Source organism: Plectropomus leopardus, chromosome 23 (assembly GCF_026936395.1).
Source record: "Plectropomus leopardus strain MGB_pleo_1.0 chromosome 23, ASM2693639v1, whole genome shotgun sequence".
Lineage (NCBI taxonomy): Eukaryota > Metazoa > Chordata > Actinopteri > Perciformes > Serranidae > Plectropomus > Plectropomus leopardus.
The window spans coordinates 6,689,966-6,711,792 of record NC_142198.1 but is presented as its reverse complement, the minus strand read 5'-3'; the positions used below and the strand labels follow the sequence as shown (position 1 = coordinate 6,711,792).

Genomic DNA, 21,827 nt, shown 5'->3' with positions numbered 1-21,827 from the left:
TATTGGCATATTCAGGAAAATAGTGAAATATTGGCATGCATGTAAACAAAGTCTGTGATGTCATCTTGCCAATAGGGGTGCAAGATTAGAGCAAACACATGTAGGTCAGTTTGGGAGGCTTTGACAAACCAGCTGTTAGGTCTTTAGTTTGGACGACTTGCTGGGGACTTCACACTACGTTGTATGGCTGAATCTTTTCTGGAGCAGGACCCATAACTTCAGATTTCACTTTGGTGTTTTATATGGTTTCTGTTCTCTTTCTCTGATATTCTCTCTTTGACACTTGTGCTCTCTCCTGTCCTTGTTTCCTGTCTCTGATCTAAAGCTGTTTTATATTTTCTGTGGTTTGTCCTCTTACCCACTTTTCCCTCTCTGATCCAGGTTAGTCGTGTCTCACCGGGCACCTCTCCGTCTCTTTCAGTCATTCCTTTGCGTCTCTCACGTGGTCTCCACATCTCTGTCTGTTTGCCGATTACAAACACAAGCACCCCCAAGGGTATCTGTCTTTTAGCTTCTCTAAAGTGTCGTCTCCTTTCTTGATTTATGCCCACCATCTTTGTCGCACTCTTTCTCCTTCTCATCCCATTTTCAATCTTGTTCTTTATCCCCTTTCCTGATCTTTCTCTCTGTATACCCTCCCTCACTTCTGAGACAGATGCTTTTGTTTCCGTCCCTCTCTCTCTCCTTCTCTTGCTGACTTAATCATTAGGCCATTCATTTAAGCTTTAAATCATTAAGCTTTAGAGCACAGACTGAAAAGTTCACCCATTGCTTTTCTAATTAATCCACAACGTCTCACTCTCCCTGACCTATAAGTGTGTGTGTGTTGTGTCACCTCTTGTTCAAGTGGTTTCTTTTCTCCGATTAACATTTTTCCCAGCGCCTACTCCTGGACAAATGTGTGCTTATAGACACAGTTCTATGGTGGTCTTTCAGTGCCAGTGCAGGAGCTATAGTATAGTGGTTCAGTCAAAGATGTGGAGGTAAATTAGGTTTCCATTTTAACAATAATCACAATCTCTCTGGGGAGGGTGGAGCCCCCCCTGCTACTCCCCTTGTCATAGTTGAATATTGTATTTAACTTTATTATAACAGTAACTTATTTATCTTAATTTGAACAAAAAATATTAAAATTTATCATAGCTTTTTCAACTTTATTATATGATACTTTATTTGACTTCGTTGTAACTTGCGGTTCGTTTAAAGTTTTTGTGTTTTAGTAGTCTACAGTAGTTTAGAGGAGTTTCCACGATATCGAGATATATATATGGTGTGTTACAATATAGCCTAAAAAGTATCGTAATATTATTTTAAAGCCACCCCCTAGCACTTCAAATTGCCAAATAGGATCAAATTAAGAGGATATAGTTCAACTTTTGCTTACTGACCTACCAGACTTGCCATAGGTTTCCTGTTATGCTACAACATTTCATCTGCATTTATTTTTTACAGTTATATTAAACTCAAATGATTCTTTAAAAATCTGGAATGGAATGTTCCGCACCAGTGAACATAATTCAGTCAAGATCAATAATGTCCTAATATCCTGACAGTTATGCAATCTAATGCTTTCACACCATTGCTGTATTTAGGACTACATTTGCTCAAAGTACATCTGTGCTCTCTTCTAAATATAAACTTTCTTTTACATTCTTATGTTAATATCATGGCTTCAAAGTTATCCAAAAGCCCTGGAATATAATAGAAAAGCAGGTAATAGGGATCATAGCTCTTAGTTTTATAATGTAACTGTAACCACCATTACATATACAGAAGCTCTCTTCTTCTCTGCTCTGTGGTCTTTCTGCTGCTGCTCCTGTGGTGGCATTGATCTCTTTTCTGGAATACAGAGTCTGACACATCAGAATTAGATTTTCACAAATGTCAACTTGATCTTCCCTTGGCAAGCACTTACTTTTTTTCTCCACTTTAGCCATTTCCAGAGCGAGGGAATGTATCTGCTGTGGCCTCGGCCAGTCACAACATTATGCTCAGTTTATGTAGCTTTGCGTAACTCGTTTAGGTTATTTCAATTACAACGCAAAAACATGTCTAGCCTGGGAGTCTGGTAAACTTTGAGCAGGATTGCACTTCATCACTTTCGTCACTATTGATTTTCTTAAAAGCTAAAGTTGGACTGCAGAGAGAGAGAGAGAGAGAGAGAGAGAGAGAGAGATCGAACGGGAAAGAGGGAGAAGCAGTTTGTTTTAAAGGCGTCCCGCCCCTTTCTCTCTCTCCATCCTATGAGGGATGAGGCTGCTGGCGGTTTGGAGATGATTGATGCTCCTTGTAAATATGGCCATTACCATATAGGCTCTCCCTGCCTTTATCCCCATTATTCATTGTCAACTTGGGGCCACTGTAAGCCCCTAATTTTATGCAATTTAGCTGTGCACTTAATGTGAACGGTGAAATATGAAAACATGTGGTGCTTCCTAATCTTAAGTCCAGATATTTTTGAGGTTCCAAGAAGAGTGCAAATGCAAAAATTTCATTGTGAGATGAAAAAAAAAAAATCTACATACCATACTCCACTTGTTCTCATTTCAATACGGGATGTGTTATTGCTTTTGTGGCTGCCGTCGAGCGTTTACCACTGGATGCAATAAATGCTGGGAGATGAAATACTAGCAGTTGTAAAATCCATATGTCCATGGATTAATAGCTTCAGGCTCTCATGCTAGTGGTGAGAAAGACAATATTAGAGTCAGTGGGGAGTAACAAGCTTATTAACTCCGAAGAAAGCTGAGAAGTGTTTCTGGGACCAGTGTGCAGAGGCATGGCATGTTAAGTAGCAGCAACCAAGCAGGAATTTGCCCACAGTGCTATATTCGATAAAAGAGAATTATACTGAAATGACCTTTGTCCGCTGGCTGAGGGGAGAACAAAGATGATGTGAGCTTGAAGTTGATTTTTAGGCATAAATGAAATGTAACTTTGTGCGTAAGGATGCACGCATGCCCTTGTGTTATGACGGTGCAGGCACAAGCTAGAAAGATTTCACTGTTTTCCTGCGTGAACAGCATGCAACTGTAAATTGCTGCCGCTCTGTTGCTCGGCCTCGAGGAGTAATTACTTGAAAAATTCAACTGTGCTTTGTTTCCACCTGTCAGGCAGCACAAAGGACAATCTGTCAGCCAGTTGACGGAGAGTTTTGTGTTACAATATGCCTATTCAATTCTGCTTGATGGCTAAAGAATAGGAGGAAACAGCCTCTGCGGCAGTGTTAATACGGGCACCTGAAGTTGATTTAGTTAAAGTCTTTTGATGAAGTGTGGGTCATTCCGTGTCAAATCAGATAGAGTTTTTATAACTCTGCGCCGTCTGTAGCTGTGGCTAGAGACATTATGTTTTTGGTTCGTCCATCCATCTATTTGTCCATCTCATTTCCATGAAAGGGATATCTCAAAAACTCCTCGAGGGAACTTCTCCAAATTTGGCACAAACATCCGATTAGACTCAACAATGAACTGATTAGAATTTGGTGGTCAAAGGTCAAGGTCACAGTGACCTTGTGTCTGTCTCATTCTTGTGAACGCGACATCTCAACATGGCTTTGAGAGAATTTCTTCAAATTTGTCATAAATTTCCACTTGGACTTAAGAATTAACTGATTCCTGATCACTGTAACCTCATTTTAGTTTTGTTTACATTTAGATTTTGTTAAAACTTTATGGTATGTGACACCAGAAAATAAATTCAGTCAAATATTTGTGCTGAATTTTAAGAATTTCATTGTTTCTTTGCTCCAGGGAATTCTTACAAAATGTCAAATAGAAAGCCAGTTTTGGTTTCAGTCTTTACAGAAATATAAAATATAAATATGGCTCCTAGAACCATGAAATTTAATAGGGGCACAGATTAAGACAGTATTCAATAGATCGACATGACTGCCAAGGCACAGGCAGATGTCATATTTTTCATTACTGACCCTTGAAAATGGAAAAAGATGCAAAAAGGGGTTATTTGCCCACCGTCCCCAAAGTGTATAAATATTAACTTTTCCATATTCCCTGCTAAAATAAAGTGTTTGATTTATGTTGTGCCAAATTTTAAAGGTTCTGATATAGTCAGAATCAGAGATATGACAAGTATTACAAGCTAATGTCGCAGTTTGTTGTCATTTTGAGATACCAAAATGGAGAAGTGGACTCATGGTCCTATAACTGAGAAAATTTGTGAAAAGGGTTCCATAACTCCAAGTAAAGTTTGTACAAAATCTAAAATGTAAATAGAAAAAAATTTTTTCTATTTTGATTTGAGACATAATGACTCTAATTTCTTAATATTTTTACTTTTTCATTCCTTTGTGAAATCACAAAGTAATATTAATATTTCATTCACACTAGCTTAGCTTTTGGCTTTTTATGAATATCATTTGCTGTCTGCATGTTTTGTTACTGATCTGGTCTCCGCCAAATTCTCAGCTGTTTAAATTTATTTAGTCCACATATCTGCCTTTGCCAAGAATTTCTTATGCCAGATAATATTACATGCAGGGACGGAGTGTCATTAATTGCTCATTATTAATAGTAGTGCAGCAGTGCAAACAGACAAATCAACTTCTGAAGAAGAGATATTTTGGGCTGTGAACTTTACTGTTCAACTAATCAGGAAATTCAGTGTAATTCCACAGATTCACGCAGGTCGGTGAACTGAACATAAATAATTAACTGACTGAAAGGATAATACTTTAATAATTTTAGCAGTTTCAAAGGGTACTTTTTATTCAGTTATTGTCTTGTTTTGGTGTAGTTGATTTGATTTGGAATACAAAACAAGCCAGTGGGCAGAGCCAAAGCTGTCAGAGCTTCTTCATGTTGGAACATGAGAAAGGTGATGCAAAAATCACTTCAAACATGTTGACTCTTCTTCACTAAATCCAAAGGGAAACAAACACTCTTCCATTGACGTAGAGGCTTGCTGTTGCAACTGGAGGAAACCAAGTTTGTGTCTGAATTCAATACCCCATACAAATATATCCAGTGTGTACTGCTTATTTTCATGGCATGAGTGAGTGTGTGTCATCATTTTGGAGCATGCAGTTCATGCATTATACAGAGAGGTGTTTGTTAGTGAGCATATCCCCATTGGTATAAGTAGGGTGGACAAAATAATGAAAACACTAACACAATGAAAAAGTATACTGATGTTTGTAATGCTGCAATAGATTTTGCAGCAATGAGCAGGTGCTACTATACTGAGTCTGAGAAAAAATCACTTGGTTGTGGTTAGAAAACGATCAAATTTTTGCATAAAACTCCTGTTTTTGATAGCACAATTATAGTCACGCAGCATTGTCTCTGACACTTTTCGTGGCACTATCCTGTCAGGTAAAACGGCAACGGGTTGCTAAAGAATACTCCTGTGTGGTGACTAAATGCATGATTAAAATGCAGCAATGACTCGCTAAAACACAAGTGGTTTTGTTGTTTGTTGGTTTCAAACAGTACTCTGTGGTAGTCTGCAGCTTGGCAGGCATTTCGCCCCACACGGTCCACCATCCCCTCCACCTCTTGATGACAAAGTCAGCTCATATACTATGTCACTTTGGAAATGTTGATATGATACGTTTGAAACGTAGCGATGTAAGGTATTGGTGTTTTACAGAAATGCCAACATTTTCTTCTGGAGACTGGGCTCTACTTCCTCAGCCACACCAGCAGCCCGTCTACTCTGTTAGTTGTGATCCATTTGTGTTGCTGTGATGCATGATGCTGCTGATTCTCTCCAATGAAGTTCTCAAGCTTCAACACTGCCAAACACTGAAACAGTTAGTGAACTACAATTACCATAATTCATCAGCGATGCGTCTGTGATGTAGCACATCTGTTCTCCCCGGAGTCTGACTGCGTCGGTGCTGACACAGACCGAACGGAGAGCGTTTAAGATGACGTCTCGCCAAACAGATGGAAGTATAATAATCTGCTATTGTCGCAGTGCCATCAGCTTCAAGAGCTTTGACAGACTTAGTGCCTGGGAAAAAAAAAAAAAGAATTACCACGTTCACTAAATGAAACATCAATAACAAGTCGTCAGTGAATCCCAGTGCTGCTGAAGTGAACTGATGACCTGTGGGAAACATATTTTCTCTCTCTCTTTCTTTCCCCTCATCACGTCTCTCTCTCTTGACCCCTATATCTCCGAATTCACTTTCCTCCCCCTCTTCCTCTGAATGACATGTCCATCATTCAGCAGAATCTCTGTTGCTGTTAAGTGACGTTTTATTGACACCACTGTTCTTCCTCTTCACCCTCCTCTTCTCACTGCATCACTCCTTTACCATCTTCTCTCTTTCCTTCTTTAAAACAAGCAAGTAAGGACTTTTGTGCTGATTGGATATGCATTTCTGGAATTAGACTGGGAAGAAAGGAGGGAGAAAGGCAGCGAGGAGGAATAGAGAGGGGCAGAAAGAGAAGGAATTTAGAGGGAGAGAGAGAGAGAGGGTGAAGGGAGGAAGGCGGACAAAGAGGGAAAGAAATAAGAGGTGCTGTATAGCCAGATAAACCGGTTAGAGAGGCATTGGCAAAAAAATGGACTCCTATAAGCCCCCCACCTACCACCCTCTGAGCAATGTGCACCCTGTGGCCACCAAGTTCAAATTAATTCCAGTACTCTTATTTGGGACTAATATGCAATTGGAGTTAGTTTGTAGTAATAATGAAACACACAGCTATACTTTGGAGTATGTACCATGTAAAAACTAAAATAGTTTGTTATAACCTAGGGCCCCTGTGCTAGACAGAAAAAGAAAAGGACCTTATAAAGCTGACCCGCCTTAGTACATATTTTATTTTAGGGATGCAAATTCCTTAACAAATAATCAAAGTACTGAAAGGTAATTGACAGACAACTGAATTTGGACTGGCATCCCAGCCTTTGGAATGGGAAAGAAAAGGCAAAGGATGACAGAGGCTAGAATAAGGTGAGGCACTTAGGCACAAGGTAAGGTGATGAAGATAGGCAGAGAAGTAGGCATGAAGGTGGAGAGAAACAGACGGGGAGAAAATAAAACGGTGAGGGATTAAACAGAAGGAGAATACAAATAGAAATCAACACAGAACAGAGTTACTAAACAGAGTTTTTGACCACCCATAGCAGTGTTTTTATGAGTGGGTCCCTGTTATTTTTAATTGTGCTTTCCGAGTTTTTCGAGCCCATCCGCAATAGATTGTGGCTCCAGCCCGTATTTCTGTCCAAAACTAACTCAGTTCTTAGAGGTAACTGAGTCCAACGTGAACCCAACAGGCATTCTGTTTTTTTATGCCCACACCCGACCCAAGTCAGAGAGAGTGGTAACCAAGCCTGACCCAAACTCAACGGGCATTTTCTTTTTATATGCCCAATCATGACCCAAGTCCAAGAGTGTAGTCCCCGAGCCCACCCTGATTCTGTTTTTTATGAGTGAACCTGACCCGAGTCCAGGAGAGTAGTACCCGAATAAGAGCCAAACCCAACAGACAGTTTTTTATGCCCGAACCTGACCCGAGTCTGAGAGATTTGTAACCAAATCAGACCAGAACCTGACAGGCATTCTGTTTCATGTCAGGTATGCCAAACCCAACAAGAACTTGTACCTCTCTTGCAAATATTTGTCAGAACCCAGCCTGCTCTATCAAGTTCTGTCTAGTCCCATCTGGTTTAGTTTGGGTCCACACTAATCCACAACCTTGACCTTTCCGCCTTTACTTGCTGCCTTGGTACATATCAGACACACTCCTTGACTGGTACTGAAAGTTGACACTGGTCATAAATTGTGCCTTGCCAGATCATCCAGTATGGTAGTGATTCTCAGCAATACTGGGCTGGACCATTAAAAGTGGGACAGTTTTCTTAAAAGAAAGTTAGAAAAAGATGGAGGTACGGAGGGAAGGACACAAAAATATGTTGAATACCGCGTGTGTGATGACAGAGAGACAATGTCCTTGGCAAACGGTCTCTGCTTCTCCAGCCAAACCCATTCTGTTGGATGTGTCCAACACACACACATTAAGAATTGGAGTGTGTCATGGGGGTGAAAATAACACGAGCTGCTGCCCAGTTGTCAACTGACTTGAGGCACTGGGCAGCCGGAGGGTTCAGGGTGACTTTAATGGTTGAAATTCTTAATAAGTGAAATTAATCCTGCTCTTTATTTAAATCACTCTATAATTGGCATTGCATGTCTGTGGGATTATAAGCACAAATCCTCCTCATGCATAAACACACACACACACACACACGCACCACCACATGCTCTTGTGTTGTTGGATATGATGCACTCCGATAACAAATCTGTTGTCTGGTGACTAATGCTATGATATTCCCAGGATGCGTTCTAATGTGACAGTGTGATTGCAGTCCATACAAGCATGAATTTGTTTTAGTCCCACGGTCCTAATGCCATTTCAGAGGCTTTTCTACCCTGCCAAGAGTGACACTGTCGGGAAAACTCTGCTTTGTTGTAATATTGGACCAAAAATTGTAAGCATAAAAATGGTAAAATTGGCAGCTTTAGTCCCAAAATGTCAGAACGGGCTTTCAAAGCATCATTCAGTTAAACTGTAGGCTGGATTTCAGATTCAACTGGCCCAAGGTTTTAGCCTCAAGCGCCTTAACCCAGGATCAGTGATTCCCTCCATCAAACCCCTCTGAATAGCGGCGCTGTTTGAAAGAAAAGGATTCAGGGAGCCCACAGCTGCATAGGGGCCCCAAAAACACATCAGGGATTAATGTGTCAGAGCTGCTGTAAAGGGGCACTACCAAGTTTACTTGTCATGAGGAATATTAGTAGAATTATACTTAAATAGGCATCGAAGCTCAAACAAAACAGAATCTCATTGTATCATGGCAAATGTAGGTTCCAGTGTTTGTTTGTTTTTTCTGGTGTTACCCATACAGGAGAAAAAGTTGAGATATTTGTGTCTTTGTTGCTTCAGTTTTCACCGTTATTTAATTAATCTGCCTTTAGGCAGATTAGTAAGTCCCACAACTTTATGGAAGTGCATGACTTAATTGCTGTAATACCCCTTTAACTATTTTCTAACATTTCTTGAAGGGCAGATACCTGATGCAGGCTGGATTAAGCTCATGTTAAATCACATGGGTCCATGCAGCTGCATAAATATAGTCATAAATACATGCAGCAACTAAAACAACATATTCATACTTTATTAGAAACTAGGAGCTCTTAGGAGTTGCAGGATTTTTTTGTTTTTAATATTTGGTGCTGTATATCCTTGCGTCTTCGACATCAGTGTGATATTTATGAAGCACAGCGTTCGTTCAGGCATTGCCGTCTGACATCATGTTTACCTTGCTGATACACTCATGCCAACACTGTTTACTGCTGCAACTCTCTTCTCCACCCCAACCTCCTGAACGAGATAAAATGTCTGATTGTGTTTGTTTGGGAGTGCTGACCATTAACTGGATAAATGAGACTTGGATTTTAGTTGTATGACAATTTGTAAACAAATATTTGATATATTTTTTCTTTGTTTAAGTTGGACCCCTATGTTGTCAATTCATCAAGAATTTTCTCAGTTTTTGGATTCTTTGTTCACAGGACGCATGCGAGAAGTTTTCCTCACAAATTCAATGCAACACGGCATGAGTAATCAATATACAAATGGTCATTTGGTTGCGTGAAGTATTCCTTTAATGAAAGTGTCTCTTACTCAAACATAACTCCAACGTAGTATGCATGCATTTTGTCCAAATCAAGTTTGACTGCTGCAAACATTATGCACATCACCCCCCTTAGCAAATCTGCTATCTAAAGTTTACCGTGCAGACAGCTGAAGCAGTTACAAAGGTCATCTCAGTGGGATAAAAGAGCAAGCTAAGATAAATGATCACACCCCCTGCTTTTAATTTGTGCCCAACTAGAGATTGAGTCTAAGGTTGTCACTTAATCCATCCTTCTGTCTGAAATATTGGTACATCTGCTGGCTATATGATCTTTGATATGAACTGTCCTTGTCCCCAGAGGATGATTTGTCATGATTCTAATGGCCCCCTAACGCCCCATTCTTTGTACTGAAATCAAATATCCACATTCCCCCGTGGATCCATTCGTGTCTTTAATGAACACTGGCTTTTTCTCCAGTGCCATCATTTTGGTCAGGTTTTTGACATGGTAATAGGTTTCAGACAGGTTTCAAGCTGTGCTGACATTGTGAGGACGGAATCAGAGCTGTGTGTGTTGCGGACAAAGCATCCATCACTTTGGAAGTCTTGTTTAACAAGCTCTCCTGGAAAAAAGTGGACGCTGTAAAGCTAAAAGAAGAAGAAATAAAGGTCTAGTCATTTATTCATTTAAGTTGCGTATTATAGAGTGCCCCAGGAACAGCGTTTTTTTCTGTGGGTCAACGCAGAAGTTAGCATCACCCTGGTTCCCAAGTGAAAAAGCCTATAAGATCTTTCCAATGGATTTAGGCAAAAAATAAGTTATGTAGTAAATTAACTTTTATGATACTTACAGGTTTGGTTTTGCAAGATAATTTTCACAAATGAACACCACTTTCAGTATATTTGAAGAATAAATTCAAGCGCCAACAGTAAAAAGCTAACGTTAGGCTACGAACAAACTACACCACAGTCGTGTCGCCATCGCTACGAGGCTGTGAAGCCATGTTCGGCGTGGCTCGATAGGATGTTATTCTGTAGTCTCTTTTAGCCACTTGCTAACAACTTCCTTTTTTAGCAGTGGGGTATTTACTGACATTTTATGTCACAGAACAAAACCCAAAAGTCTCTTCAGCTTGTGTTTACCACAGACCTTGTTTCAGTCTTCTTACCAAAAACTCATTTAAAAAAAAAAAAAAAAAGACTTTGAGACGAGGAAACCAGAGGTGCTGAAATGCTAACTTATTTCCAGGTTTTAGGAGTCATTACTGGGGCTCTCTATAGAAAGAGTTTTAAAAATAAGTTCATAAAACCAGTAAGCTGTATTTATATTATATGTATTTTTTTCTGCACTATAGGTTTACAGACACACTCCATGCACGCTAACTTTGGCAGTGTGTGTATGTGTGAGTTTGTGTGTGTGCATTTAAACCATCAGTTTAACATACCACCCCAGGTATGACTCAAGGCAGTTTCTCCTGCTTTTAGCCTTTGCTTCTCCATGGGTTCAGTGAGAGATGCTGTGTGTGTATATATGAGTGTGTGTTTTTAAGGCTCTGCACATGCACTAGTGGTCTTGACGTGGTCTTCACTGCGTATTCGAGCAGTGCATTTTGGATCACAGCATCATTACTAAACAGGGACGTGTGGAGGCGGAGTCATGCGAAAGGTCAACATCAGCATCCCCTGTGTTGCTCTGCCGAGCTCCGCACGGTGGCAGATGTGTTAAGCAGCACATGGCCTGGTGTGTGGTCTGAGGCTTAATTTGGGATTAACACTCAGGATATTACAGATTACCACACTCAACGTTTGACCTTCTGTGTCTAGTCAGCCAGCGATGGATGGATGAGCTTTTATCTTTTAGTAGTTACAGCGACTCAATCTGGCTGCTGAGGGCCAGAACCTCCGATGAAAAGCTCGCAGACATGTTGTGTCACAACTGTCAGCATTAAAGGGAGGATTACACACCAGCATTTCTTTGACTAATTCACAGACATCAAGGCTTAACTCAGACCCTAATGAGCCTCAATTCTACTTCTCGCAGTTCGCAGAAAGATTAGTTAGCTTTGCAACGACAAAAAGCAGAACAATTACTTAGCATTTTTAATGTAACATTCTGTTACCTTCTCTTAAAAGAGAAACAATTCTGTCTCAGAAACTGATGAGATTGAAAACTGTAATTATTGCTTTGAAAATGGGTTATACTGCAATATAATATTAATAATAATAAAATCTCTGTATAGCCATCATCACAGCATTTAAATCAAAATAAAACCCAACACTTTCATCTATACAAATGATTTATAAAATCAAAAGCATTAAAACATATAATGTCCTGCAAAAACATTTTTTTTCTTGGAATTTCTCAGGAACAGAATGGGGGACATTTGGTCCAACACTGATTTGGTGACACTGATCTTGGGTGCCCACCTTGAAACTGTGCTGATTGTATAAATCTTCTGTGCTGTCTGGTTGAAGTGTATGAAGCATCCGTGTTTTAGAATATGTAGAATATGTTCTTTCCAGCAACTATCATATTTGAAGCATTGTCGACTGTCGTGGCTAAAGATGACATAGATGTAAACTGTAACTGCAACTCCACTGGTTGGAGACATGCAACCATGAGGCGGTAATTCAAGTTGTTTTATTTAAATCATTTTCAATCAGAAGTTCAATACTTAATTTCTGCAGTTCCCTCTAATGGCATGTACTCAAATGCGTTTTTCATGCATTTCAGGGAAATTGTAGCATATCTGTTTTTTATATATAATTTATTTTGTGACTGTAAATGTTGAGATGGATTTCGCATCACGTCTCTTTATATACTCTCTGTCTCTCTCTGTCTCTCTCTCTCTCACACCCCTGCTGTCAACCAAGGGCCAACTGCCAGCTGCCCCCGTACTTCTCTGTCCTCATCCATATTTGATGCATCTCATTAAAACTTGATTGTGGAAACACTTCAGCATTCTGACATTCCTTCTGATCCACTATTTAGTCTCCCTCAGCACTTCGGAGTGAACGAGCCCCCTCAGTCATGCGTGCCAGAGGAAAGAAACTCAACACAAACACGAGGTTCGAGGAAGACACGCCAACATCTCTTTAGAGCGGCGGCGGATGAAAATGTCTGATTGGTTCACGGGAACAAATAGTAGTCTGATGCCTCGGAGTGCACTGAGTAAATGACGGCAGTTGGTATTTGAGAGCAGGGTAAACAGACGATCGGAGACGGTTCATTAAACTTTCAGTATGGCGGTTAAGTTGTTCTTGTTTGTTACTTGAGTTTTTGCCATCTTACATGCTAGAAATTGAGCTTTCTGCTCAGCTCATGTGCAGCACCCCAATACCCTGCTCTCTGTGTAAAACACTGTGGTTAGACTACAGGGAGCTTGTGGGCTCATATTTTCAGGCAGCTACAGTGACGGCTTACCCCGGTGAGATGATCCAACAGAAAACATGAACTAGCTCTAACTGAATCCTGTTCACTTGTAACTGGGGGGGGTGATATGGTCAAAATGTTTCATCATGGTACATATATTTCTATACCATGTAAGTAGTAGATAACACAACGCAATAGCAGTTGTAGGAAATGGTTTAAAATAACTACATTGTGCTTAATCACATTTGAATTTTTTTTTTTTTATTTGGAATTTCTGCACAAATAACTGCTTTGCATGAGAAAAAAAACTTGAGTTAAAAAAAAAAAATACTCAAAACAGAAAAACTAATTTCATTAAAATGGAAGCTTTAGGCCCTGATCAGACAGAATGCGTTTTTATCCACCTGGGACAACTTTTGTAGTTGTTTTCAATTAAAAGTCAATTGTTTTGCTTGTTGCTTTTTTGTTCCTAAACATATTGAGAAAGAGTACTGCAAAATCTCTAACAGTGGACACATTTTTACCGTCGTAAGGTGTATATATATTGTCATATCACCCAACTCTACTTTCAAATAGGCTACCTATTTAAATAACTGACCACAGATACCCTCAAAAATAACTAATGATGGTGAAGTGACCGCTTAATTGTGAATGACAAATAATAATTTCTCTTAAAAATGATCCAATTAAGCATAACAAATGCTGAAAAAAAAAATAATAATAACCTTAAAATGTGTTAAAGTAACAATACGCCTTACATATTAAAGTAAGTAGTAGGCTAGCCTGTTTGAAGTGCTTGTCCCATTGTAGTAGTAGACAGCTGCTTTAAGCATCCACACACACGTGCATGAATATAAACACACACATACACAGAGAATGCAAAACGATCTTGCTCGCCTCACTTGAACTCGTCTGTGAAAGATGCTTCTTTTTCGCAGACGCCGGGATCCCATCAATCCTCCTGAAGGCCACAGTCACACACGCATGCGAGCACACACACTTCACTGTTTGACTATTTCACAGTGCAAATATCAAGACCTGCCTCTTGTTTAGTCAATGTGCATGCTCATATAGGCGTGTGCATTAATATACATGTACTGACAAGTGTGTATGTGTGTGTTTCCTGAATGCTAATGTGTCTTTAACCCTGTGTTTGCTCTGCAGAGCCCCAGCTGAAGGGCATCGTCACGCGGCTTTACTGCAGACACGGCTTCTACCTCCAGATGCTGCCGGATGGCACCATGGAAGGCACAAAGGACGAAAGCAGCTCCTTCTGTAAGTGAACAATCAGACACACAGAACAATAAGCTAGTTTGAGGTGTGTGTATTCAATAGCTCTGTCATGTGAGCCACCAGTTCCTTGATGGGGAGACATTTGGTGAAATACTGAATTGGTGACACTAATCTTGAAACTCTGCTGTTTTTATTTTGGGGAGGGGGGGACTGTAAGTGCAACTTGACTGTTGTGCGGAGATGCACAGCTGCATGGTGGTAATTCTGGTCTGTCACAGTTACATTGCACTATATGTGCTCATCCTGCAACTGCAGTATTTTGAAGTCACTTAATGGCAGCAGAGAATTCTCTTAGGATCTGAATCAAAACTTAAAGCTCTGCCCGTTAGTACAAAAACCTGCTGTTGTCTTCTGTTGCTGAGTCTAAAAGTGTGCACACATACACAAACTAACACCACAACCATGTAAACACACACTTCACTCTGCGAGGGGGTCATCACCTGGGTGATTACTGACCAAAAGCATCATATCTCCTGGACTCCCTCCAACCCTCCCCGAGAGATCAATACTGTATTATAGGATATCACTGATGTGGCAACACAGCATTTTTTCTGTCATAACACCAGTTTGGATGGAAAACATGAAGCTTGCACAATTTTGGATTTACAATCTACAGAGAAGGGAGAAAAAAAAATCACACTTTGACTCTCAGATGTGGTTCCTTCTGTAAAGTTTCAGTGAGATGTCAGAATTGTGGCAGCAGCAGTGTTACCAGGTTTGAATAACCTGGATTTAACCTTGAGGCATTTGTTGTGAGGTTTTCCCTTTGGCATTAATCCCAGAGAGAAAATTTAACAGCATGTTTTATGTGACTTGGACAAAGCCAGGATTGTGTTTGCTGATTGGAAGCTTGCAGTTGTGTTTGCGCAGAGTGTTAATTTAGATATGGATGAGAAAAACGTTTTAAGAAAGCACTCTAAAAGACAGGATTCCCTCGAGAAATATATTCCCAGAGTATTGGGGAAACTCGCAAGAGAGTCCTCCAACAGCTGTTTGGTTAAATTAGGCCCACAACACCTCCAGACGGCTCCACAGTAACTGATTAGACCTGCTCTCACCTCTCCCTCTTATGTAACAGCACACCTACACTGAAGCAAACATCGCTGCACGCTGAACTTTAAACATTCTCATGTCCAATCTGAAATATTCATCACATAATACCGTAGGGCACATCTGAAAGGCGAACAGGGCTCGTTTCCAGACGGATGTAAAGACTGCTGTTGCGTAACAGCGCTCCTGGTGTGTCGGGATATTTAACATCAGTCAGCGGAGGTCACCCCGCAAAGTGTTTGCGTGGGATTGACTTATGGTTCATTTTATAACAACTATAATTCCATCAATCCCAGGATCTGGTTTAGTGCTGTCCTGCGGTCTTTGCATTCTCAGAGGACAGTGTGTGTGTGTGTGTGTGTGTGTGAGTGTGTGTGTTGGGTAGGGTTGACAAGTAAGTCCTGTAAAACTCATAAATTGTGCACTTTTTATCCCACGTTATTTATCCATTCATGTAGGAATTGTTGCATGATTGACATCATTGTAACTGAGTATCAATCAGCAGCACAATCATCGACCGGACTGCATGGAATATTGAAAGTGTAGAAACAGCTGTGTGAGCATGTACTATAACACACTGACTGTCAGGCTGATCTTCAGCAGTATCCCTGGGTGCACACACTTTTCAGTATACAGTAATGCAAACTGGCCTGCAACCAGACGGCTTTCAATTTCACTCCATTTCAATTTTTCCCCAAGAGCTCTCTCTCGCTTTTTCTCTTTTTACAGCCAATAAAAATCATGTAGTGTCCAAAGTGTGAGCTGCACTGGCCAATTTCCCTTCTATTCAGTATATATGTCTTGGCCCTATTGCTGCTTGGTTATTTGATTAAATACAAATTGATTAAGGATATGCACCTTGTAAGCAACATACCAACTCAGAGGAGCTGTATTCCATATTCAGAGCACATCTATGATTCTGAATGTCTGTACACAGTTTTCAACATGGAAGCGGCTGAGCCTGCGTCTAGCAGCTAAATGTGCTTACTAAATAAACAATGCTAACAACTGCAACAGTGCTGGCAGAGCTAACATTACTATGAGGTTGGAAACCAAAGGGTTGGTGTTAAGCTTCTGTGATGGTGCCTTCCATGTATCACCGTTAACTGCCACGTTAGCGTAATGCAGAGTGGCAGTGATTAGCTAGCCAGTTGGATACGAAGACAGGGACTCACTTACGCTGCTTATATGCATGCGCGCCCAGACAGCTATTACATTATTTGACAGAGAAGCTCAGCACAACAAAAAGAGTGAGAGCGTGACTTCATAGAGTGCTATATGAATAAGTCCTAAAACCTCTAAAAAGCTTAGCATGGCCCTTCCTTTTCCCTCGTCTCAAAGTCAGTGTTTTTTTTTTTTTTTTGGTTAGATATCTAAAATAAAATCTGTGGTTCACACAGGGGTACTAGAATATGATATTCTATAGCATAAAATACATTAGAAAAATACCCCACTTGTGAATTGTAAAGCTTTTATGTGCCTTAAAAAAGGCAGTTGCTAACAAGTCATGCAACCATGTTGTAATCTGTCTATAGCCTAAAATTAGCAATTGACTTCTGGCGATTGCATTCATGCTTCAAAAGTCATAAAGTGGTGTTCGTTTGTGATTTTTGTTTTTTTTTAAACTTCCTTTATTGTGAAATGCAGTTGGCTTTTTGTTGCGGGAACCAGGGTGATGCTAACTTCTGGGTTGGCCTACACCCCCGTACCCCCCAAAAATACCAAAACAAAACAATCTACAGCGCTTAGTACTCTGCTCATGATGCCATTACTCTAGAATATCTTTGCAAATAGTTGTTTGCAGCTATATAATTGCTCTAAGCAGCTCCTTTAAATGTATGGCAGAAAACACAGCGCCCTTTGTCAAGACAGAGATATGGTAATATAATAGGCCCTTATGGCATGTCAGTTAATATTTCTCTTTAGTGATTCTTTTATAGTATTCCCATATAAAGTTATGAGTAGTCATATTACTATAATAAAGTTGCCTTGCAGTGAACTTGGGTCTTTCGGAGCCCATTGAGGTCTGAGGCCCTGAAGGGGCAGAGGCTCAGTTTCCCATTAATCCAGCCTTGCACCCTGGTTATCAATACACCTTTCTGTCACAGGATTTTCGCTCAATATAGGGCAAGTAAAGTTTTATGATTAGTCTTAAAGGATTTATTACAACTTGTGTCTTGTTTTTGTAGTTTCAGATGTCCTTTCTCTCTCTCTAATTTTATGATTACATTGTACTCACCAAAAGAATTGCTGAGATAAAGGGTCAAGACTGCGCACAGTCAGCCAGTGACACAGATTGTAATCAAGTAAACAGTTTATCCAGATTATCTAAACTTTAGTTGGAAATAAAGCTGAATGTGGGCACAGCAGACCTGTTTGTAATAAATAAGCTTGGATTTCTCAGGAAAACTGTGTGTGTGCACTACTGCAGCATGTGCTGTGGGTCAGAGTTATCCCAGGAAGTTTGCAGTTCCGGTATCCGCTCTTGTGCACATTTTGACTTTTACAGTAAGGTTTTCGGGGAAGGGTCGTGAAAGTGGGGCAATGGATGATAGATGTTTTTAGACAACATGTGAAAAATCCTGAGGCCTGCAACCTTAATGCAACATGTAACCTTCCACTCTCCTTCATCCCTTCAAAATGTGTGTATGCATGTGCATGCAGTAATTATGCACCCCACTGCGGTGTACACCGAGACGACCAAAAAAATGGCCAAATCAGCAGCAAATGGGATGAATAATTAAGGCAGCAACAGTGTGATTCATATCTGAGGCCTTCACACTGACAGAGTTCTTGGCTACTGTGATGCTGATGAACCACACAAGACATGGTGCAGGTCTCTGGAATTACACAACAAATACAAACACTTTTTCTGTCATGTACAGTGCAAGTGGAGTTAGACAGCTTCGTCTAACTTGACTTGCAAACACAAAAATTCTCAAATACTGCTGACATTTAAAGTAGCTCTCCCAGAATCACTGCCTCTCTTCATCACCCCTTCGCCTTTTCCCCTTTGACCCTGACTTCTTCTGTGACCTGGTGTAAAGACATGAAACCAATGACATTCAGGGAGCAGTGGGGTGCATGAACACACACGAGGACTGGATACCTTCCCTGACCCACTCTTATCACCTCTCTTCCTGCGTTACCTGCTTTTACAGCAGTTTTCTTCACCTCTTAGTTCTCATTGACAGAAATGTAGGGACAAAAGGTGGAAAGGAAAATTTGTTGTAGGGACACAAGTTGGAAGGATAAGTTTGGTGTCAGGACAAAATTTAGAATGGAAAGTTTGATGTAGGGACAAGGGTTGGAAGGGAAAGGTTGGAGTCAGGACAGAAGTTAGATGAGAAAGGTTGGTGTTGGGGAAAAAAGTATTAAGGGAATGGCTGGTGTAGGGGCAAATGTTGGAAGGATAAGTTAGGTGTTTGGAAAAGAGTTGGATGGGAAAGGTTGGTGTTGGGGAAAAAGTATTAAGGCAAAGGTTCATGTAGGGACAAGAATTGGATTGTTATTCATGGTGTCGAGGCAAGAGTTTGAATGGTTTGTGTCGGGATAAGGGTGGGATGGCAAAGGTGGTGTAAGGGCAAAAGTTGGAAGGGATAATTTGGTGTTGGAACAAAAGTTAGATGTGAAAGGTTGGTGTCGGAGAAAAAGTTGGGAGCAAGAGGGTGGTGACGACACAAAAGTTGGAAGGGAAAGGCTTGTGTTGGGGAAAAAAGCATTAAGGAAAATGGTGGTGTAGGGACAACAGCTGGAAGGGAAATGTTTTTCGGGTGAAAATTGGTAGAGAGAAGTAGGTGTGGGGACAAAATTTGGAAGGGAAAAGTTTGGTGTAGGGACAAAAATTGAATGAGAAAGCTTTGCGTCGGGACAAAAGTCGGAAGCAAGAGAATAGTGAAGGGACAAAAGTTGGAAAGAAAAGGTTGTAGTATGGACAAGAGTTGGAGGGGAAAGGCTGGTGTCGGGACAAAAGTATACAGTGAAAGATTGGTGTTGGGACAAAAGTTGGAAGGAGGTATGGAAGCCCTGAGGGGTTGTTGCAGAACATAAAGTGACGAGTGTGGCTTTTGTATGGCCTTGCAATACTTTTATCACTATTTTTTTTTTTACCAAGCTCCCTCGGGGCTTCCATAACTAGGCGATAGAGGAAGTTGTCACGAAGCTGGAAGTGACTGTATATTAAAACAAAAAAAAAAAAAAAAAAGCAACTAAAGGAAGGAAACAGAGAAAAGGAGGATCAGAGAAGAGGGGAGAAAGAGAAAGAGGGCATGGTGGAATACGCCAGAGAAAACTGAGCCAGTGAGACAAGACGGGTTGGCTGAGGAAGAGAGAGGAAGTGAGAGGGAGGGGAGAAACGTGAGGATGACAGAGAGAAAAGGGAAAAAGAGGGGAGGGAGTGATGGAGAGCACAAGGAGCAGCTGGCACACAGCTGATGGCTCCTCAATCACTGTGTCTCCCCCCTCTGGTGGGAGGTCAGAGGAGCTGCCACCCCCTCCTCCCGCCCTGCTCCTCTCTCCTTCTCTGTTCTTGGCTCTTCCAAGCTGTTATGTAATAAAGCTGGAAGAGGAATGGAGGCAGCAGAGACGAGTATGGTGAGGGAGTTGAGATTTATTATCTATTTATTGGTGGTGGAAGATGTTGTTAAAGGGCTATGCTGGTATTTTTGCACATTTTAGCCACTTTACTATGAATCACTTCTTATTTATAGTTTGCCAACCATTTTTGTAGTCACTGAGTGGACTTTTGGAGTTTTAATGCAGTTTCATTTCCTCTAAGCAGCCATAGGTTTCCATTCACTTCAGTCCATCATGAAATGCAGCTTGCAAAGACTTACGGCCAAAATGTGGGGCACGGACCCATTGCGTCGCATTGGCAGGGTGGAACAGTTTTTATTTCTTTTCCTTTTTTTTGTTGCTCTACACTGTGTCAATATTGAGTTTTGCCAAGTGATAATGCAGGTGGTTTTGCAGGTTTTGGAAGCGTACGCTATATTAACTTGTACTAAATTGACCAACTATATCATTTTTACAACAGGATGGATTGATTTTGTTTATTTATTTGTTGTAAAATGAAAAAAAAACAGCTCTCCAGGAGGTTAGAACTACATGAACTGTGTAAAAAAAAACAAGTAAAATCTGTTGAAAAATAATTAAAATGAACACCTCATTGCACCAGAGGCGATGCAACGCAGCAGGCCAACCTTGTTTCAGGGCAACCTTGTGTGTTTTTTAAAATGTTTACTTTTCCAGCCTTTATGGCTCATGATTAATAAAAACACCGGTCTGAGACATTACACTTCTTTATTTTTTACATCTGTCAAATGTTTGTGGAGGCAAGTCAGTGGTGCATGACTACATGAACAAATGTAAAAGTTAACTTTGAAAAGAAATAACCTTAGTTATTATTTATTTAGAGTTTTGATTGACGATGCTTGTTTAATATGCATGAGCAGACAACCCCTTAAGTGCGTCAAATGAAGCTACACTCTGGTTTGTGCATGGAGGGCTCACATGTGGATGTCACCATGACATGAGTGTGACACTGCTAAACATAGGGTTAATAAAGCAAACTACAGATCGAGTGACAGTGGCAGTAGAGGTGAGATAGCGACAGAGCTAGGGGTGGGTTATATGGCTATAAAATAGTGTCACAATATATCTAGGTGTTTTTGCAATAACGACATTCGAAATGGGAAAGATTAAAAAATACACAAAAGAAAGCAGGGAGAGAAGAAATGCAGTGAATAGGTGATGGAGCTGCTGCTGTAATTGTCACTGGATTTGGTCTCGTTTTCAATTCTTTTTCCTGGAAAGGAAAAGAGAGAAAAAAAACAGAATAAAACCAGAAGACAGTTTGACATAGGAGAGAAGACGAGACAAAAAGAAGAAAAGAGGCGACAGAGAGATGAAAGCTATTGACTCTGTGTGTACATCAGAAAGCCATAAGGAAGAGCTTGATTCCTTGACTTTTATCCACTGTAATTACCATCTCCCACTGTTGGAGGGAAATTTGACTTATCTCTTTGGAACAAGTCCGCCCTTTTCTCTCTCTCTAACTTTCCCCATGTGCTCGATAACACTGCTTCACAGGGGGCAGCGAGGGAAAAATTCAAAGCCTCGAAAGACGAGATGAGGGGAACTTTGCTCTGTGCGAGAGCCGCAGCATTGAAGGAGGCAGAAATGTGAACATCGAAAGCGAAAAGCTCTCTCAGCCAGATGAGGAGGAAAGGTAAAAGAGTAGCAGAGCGGGCTCGTGAGGATGAGAAGGGAGAGCTTTAAGAATACCAAACGAGCAGAAGTGAGGGTAGGAGACGAGAATAGAGAGTGATGAAGAGACAGGCGGAGAAAGGCTGCAGGGTAAAATAGGACAAAGATGAATGGACGCGGATGGAAAAGTATTGGTTTCACAGGACGGGGGAGAACGACAGCAGGCGGCGGGGGAATTGAAAGGGAACAAATAAGTAAGAAAAATGGAGTGACGTATAAAAAAACACAGAGT

The 21,827-nt window shown here is 40.7% G+C and overlaps 1 protein-coding gene across 3 annotated transcripts in view; it reads left to right on the top strand.

Annotated features, from left to right (window-relative positions):
• The window catches only part of fgf11a (fibroblast growth factor 11a), a 111,648-nt gene that overhangs the window by 49,831 nt on the left and 39,990 nt on the right, over positions 1 to 21,827 (top strand). For all 3 annotated transcript variants that reach the window (XM_088073350.1, XM_088073351.1, XM_042512263.2), the window contains one exon: positions 14,150 to 14,260. In XM_088073350.1, coding sequence (XP_087929476.1) covers positions 14,150 to 14,260 — 111 coding nt within the window. The remainder of the gene's footprint in view (positions 1 to 14,149; positions 14,261 to 21,827) is intronic.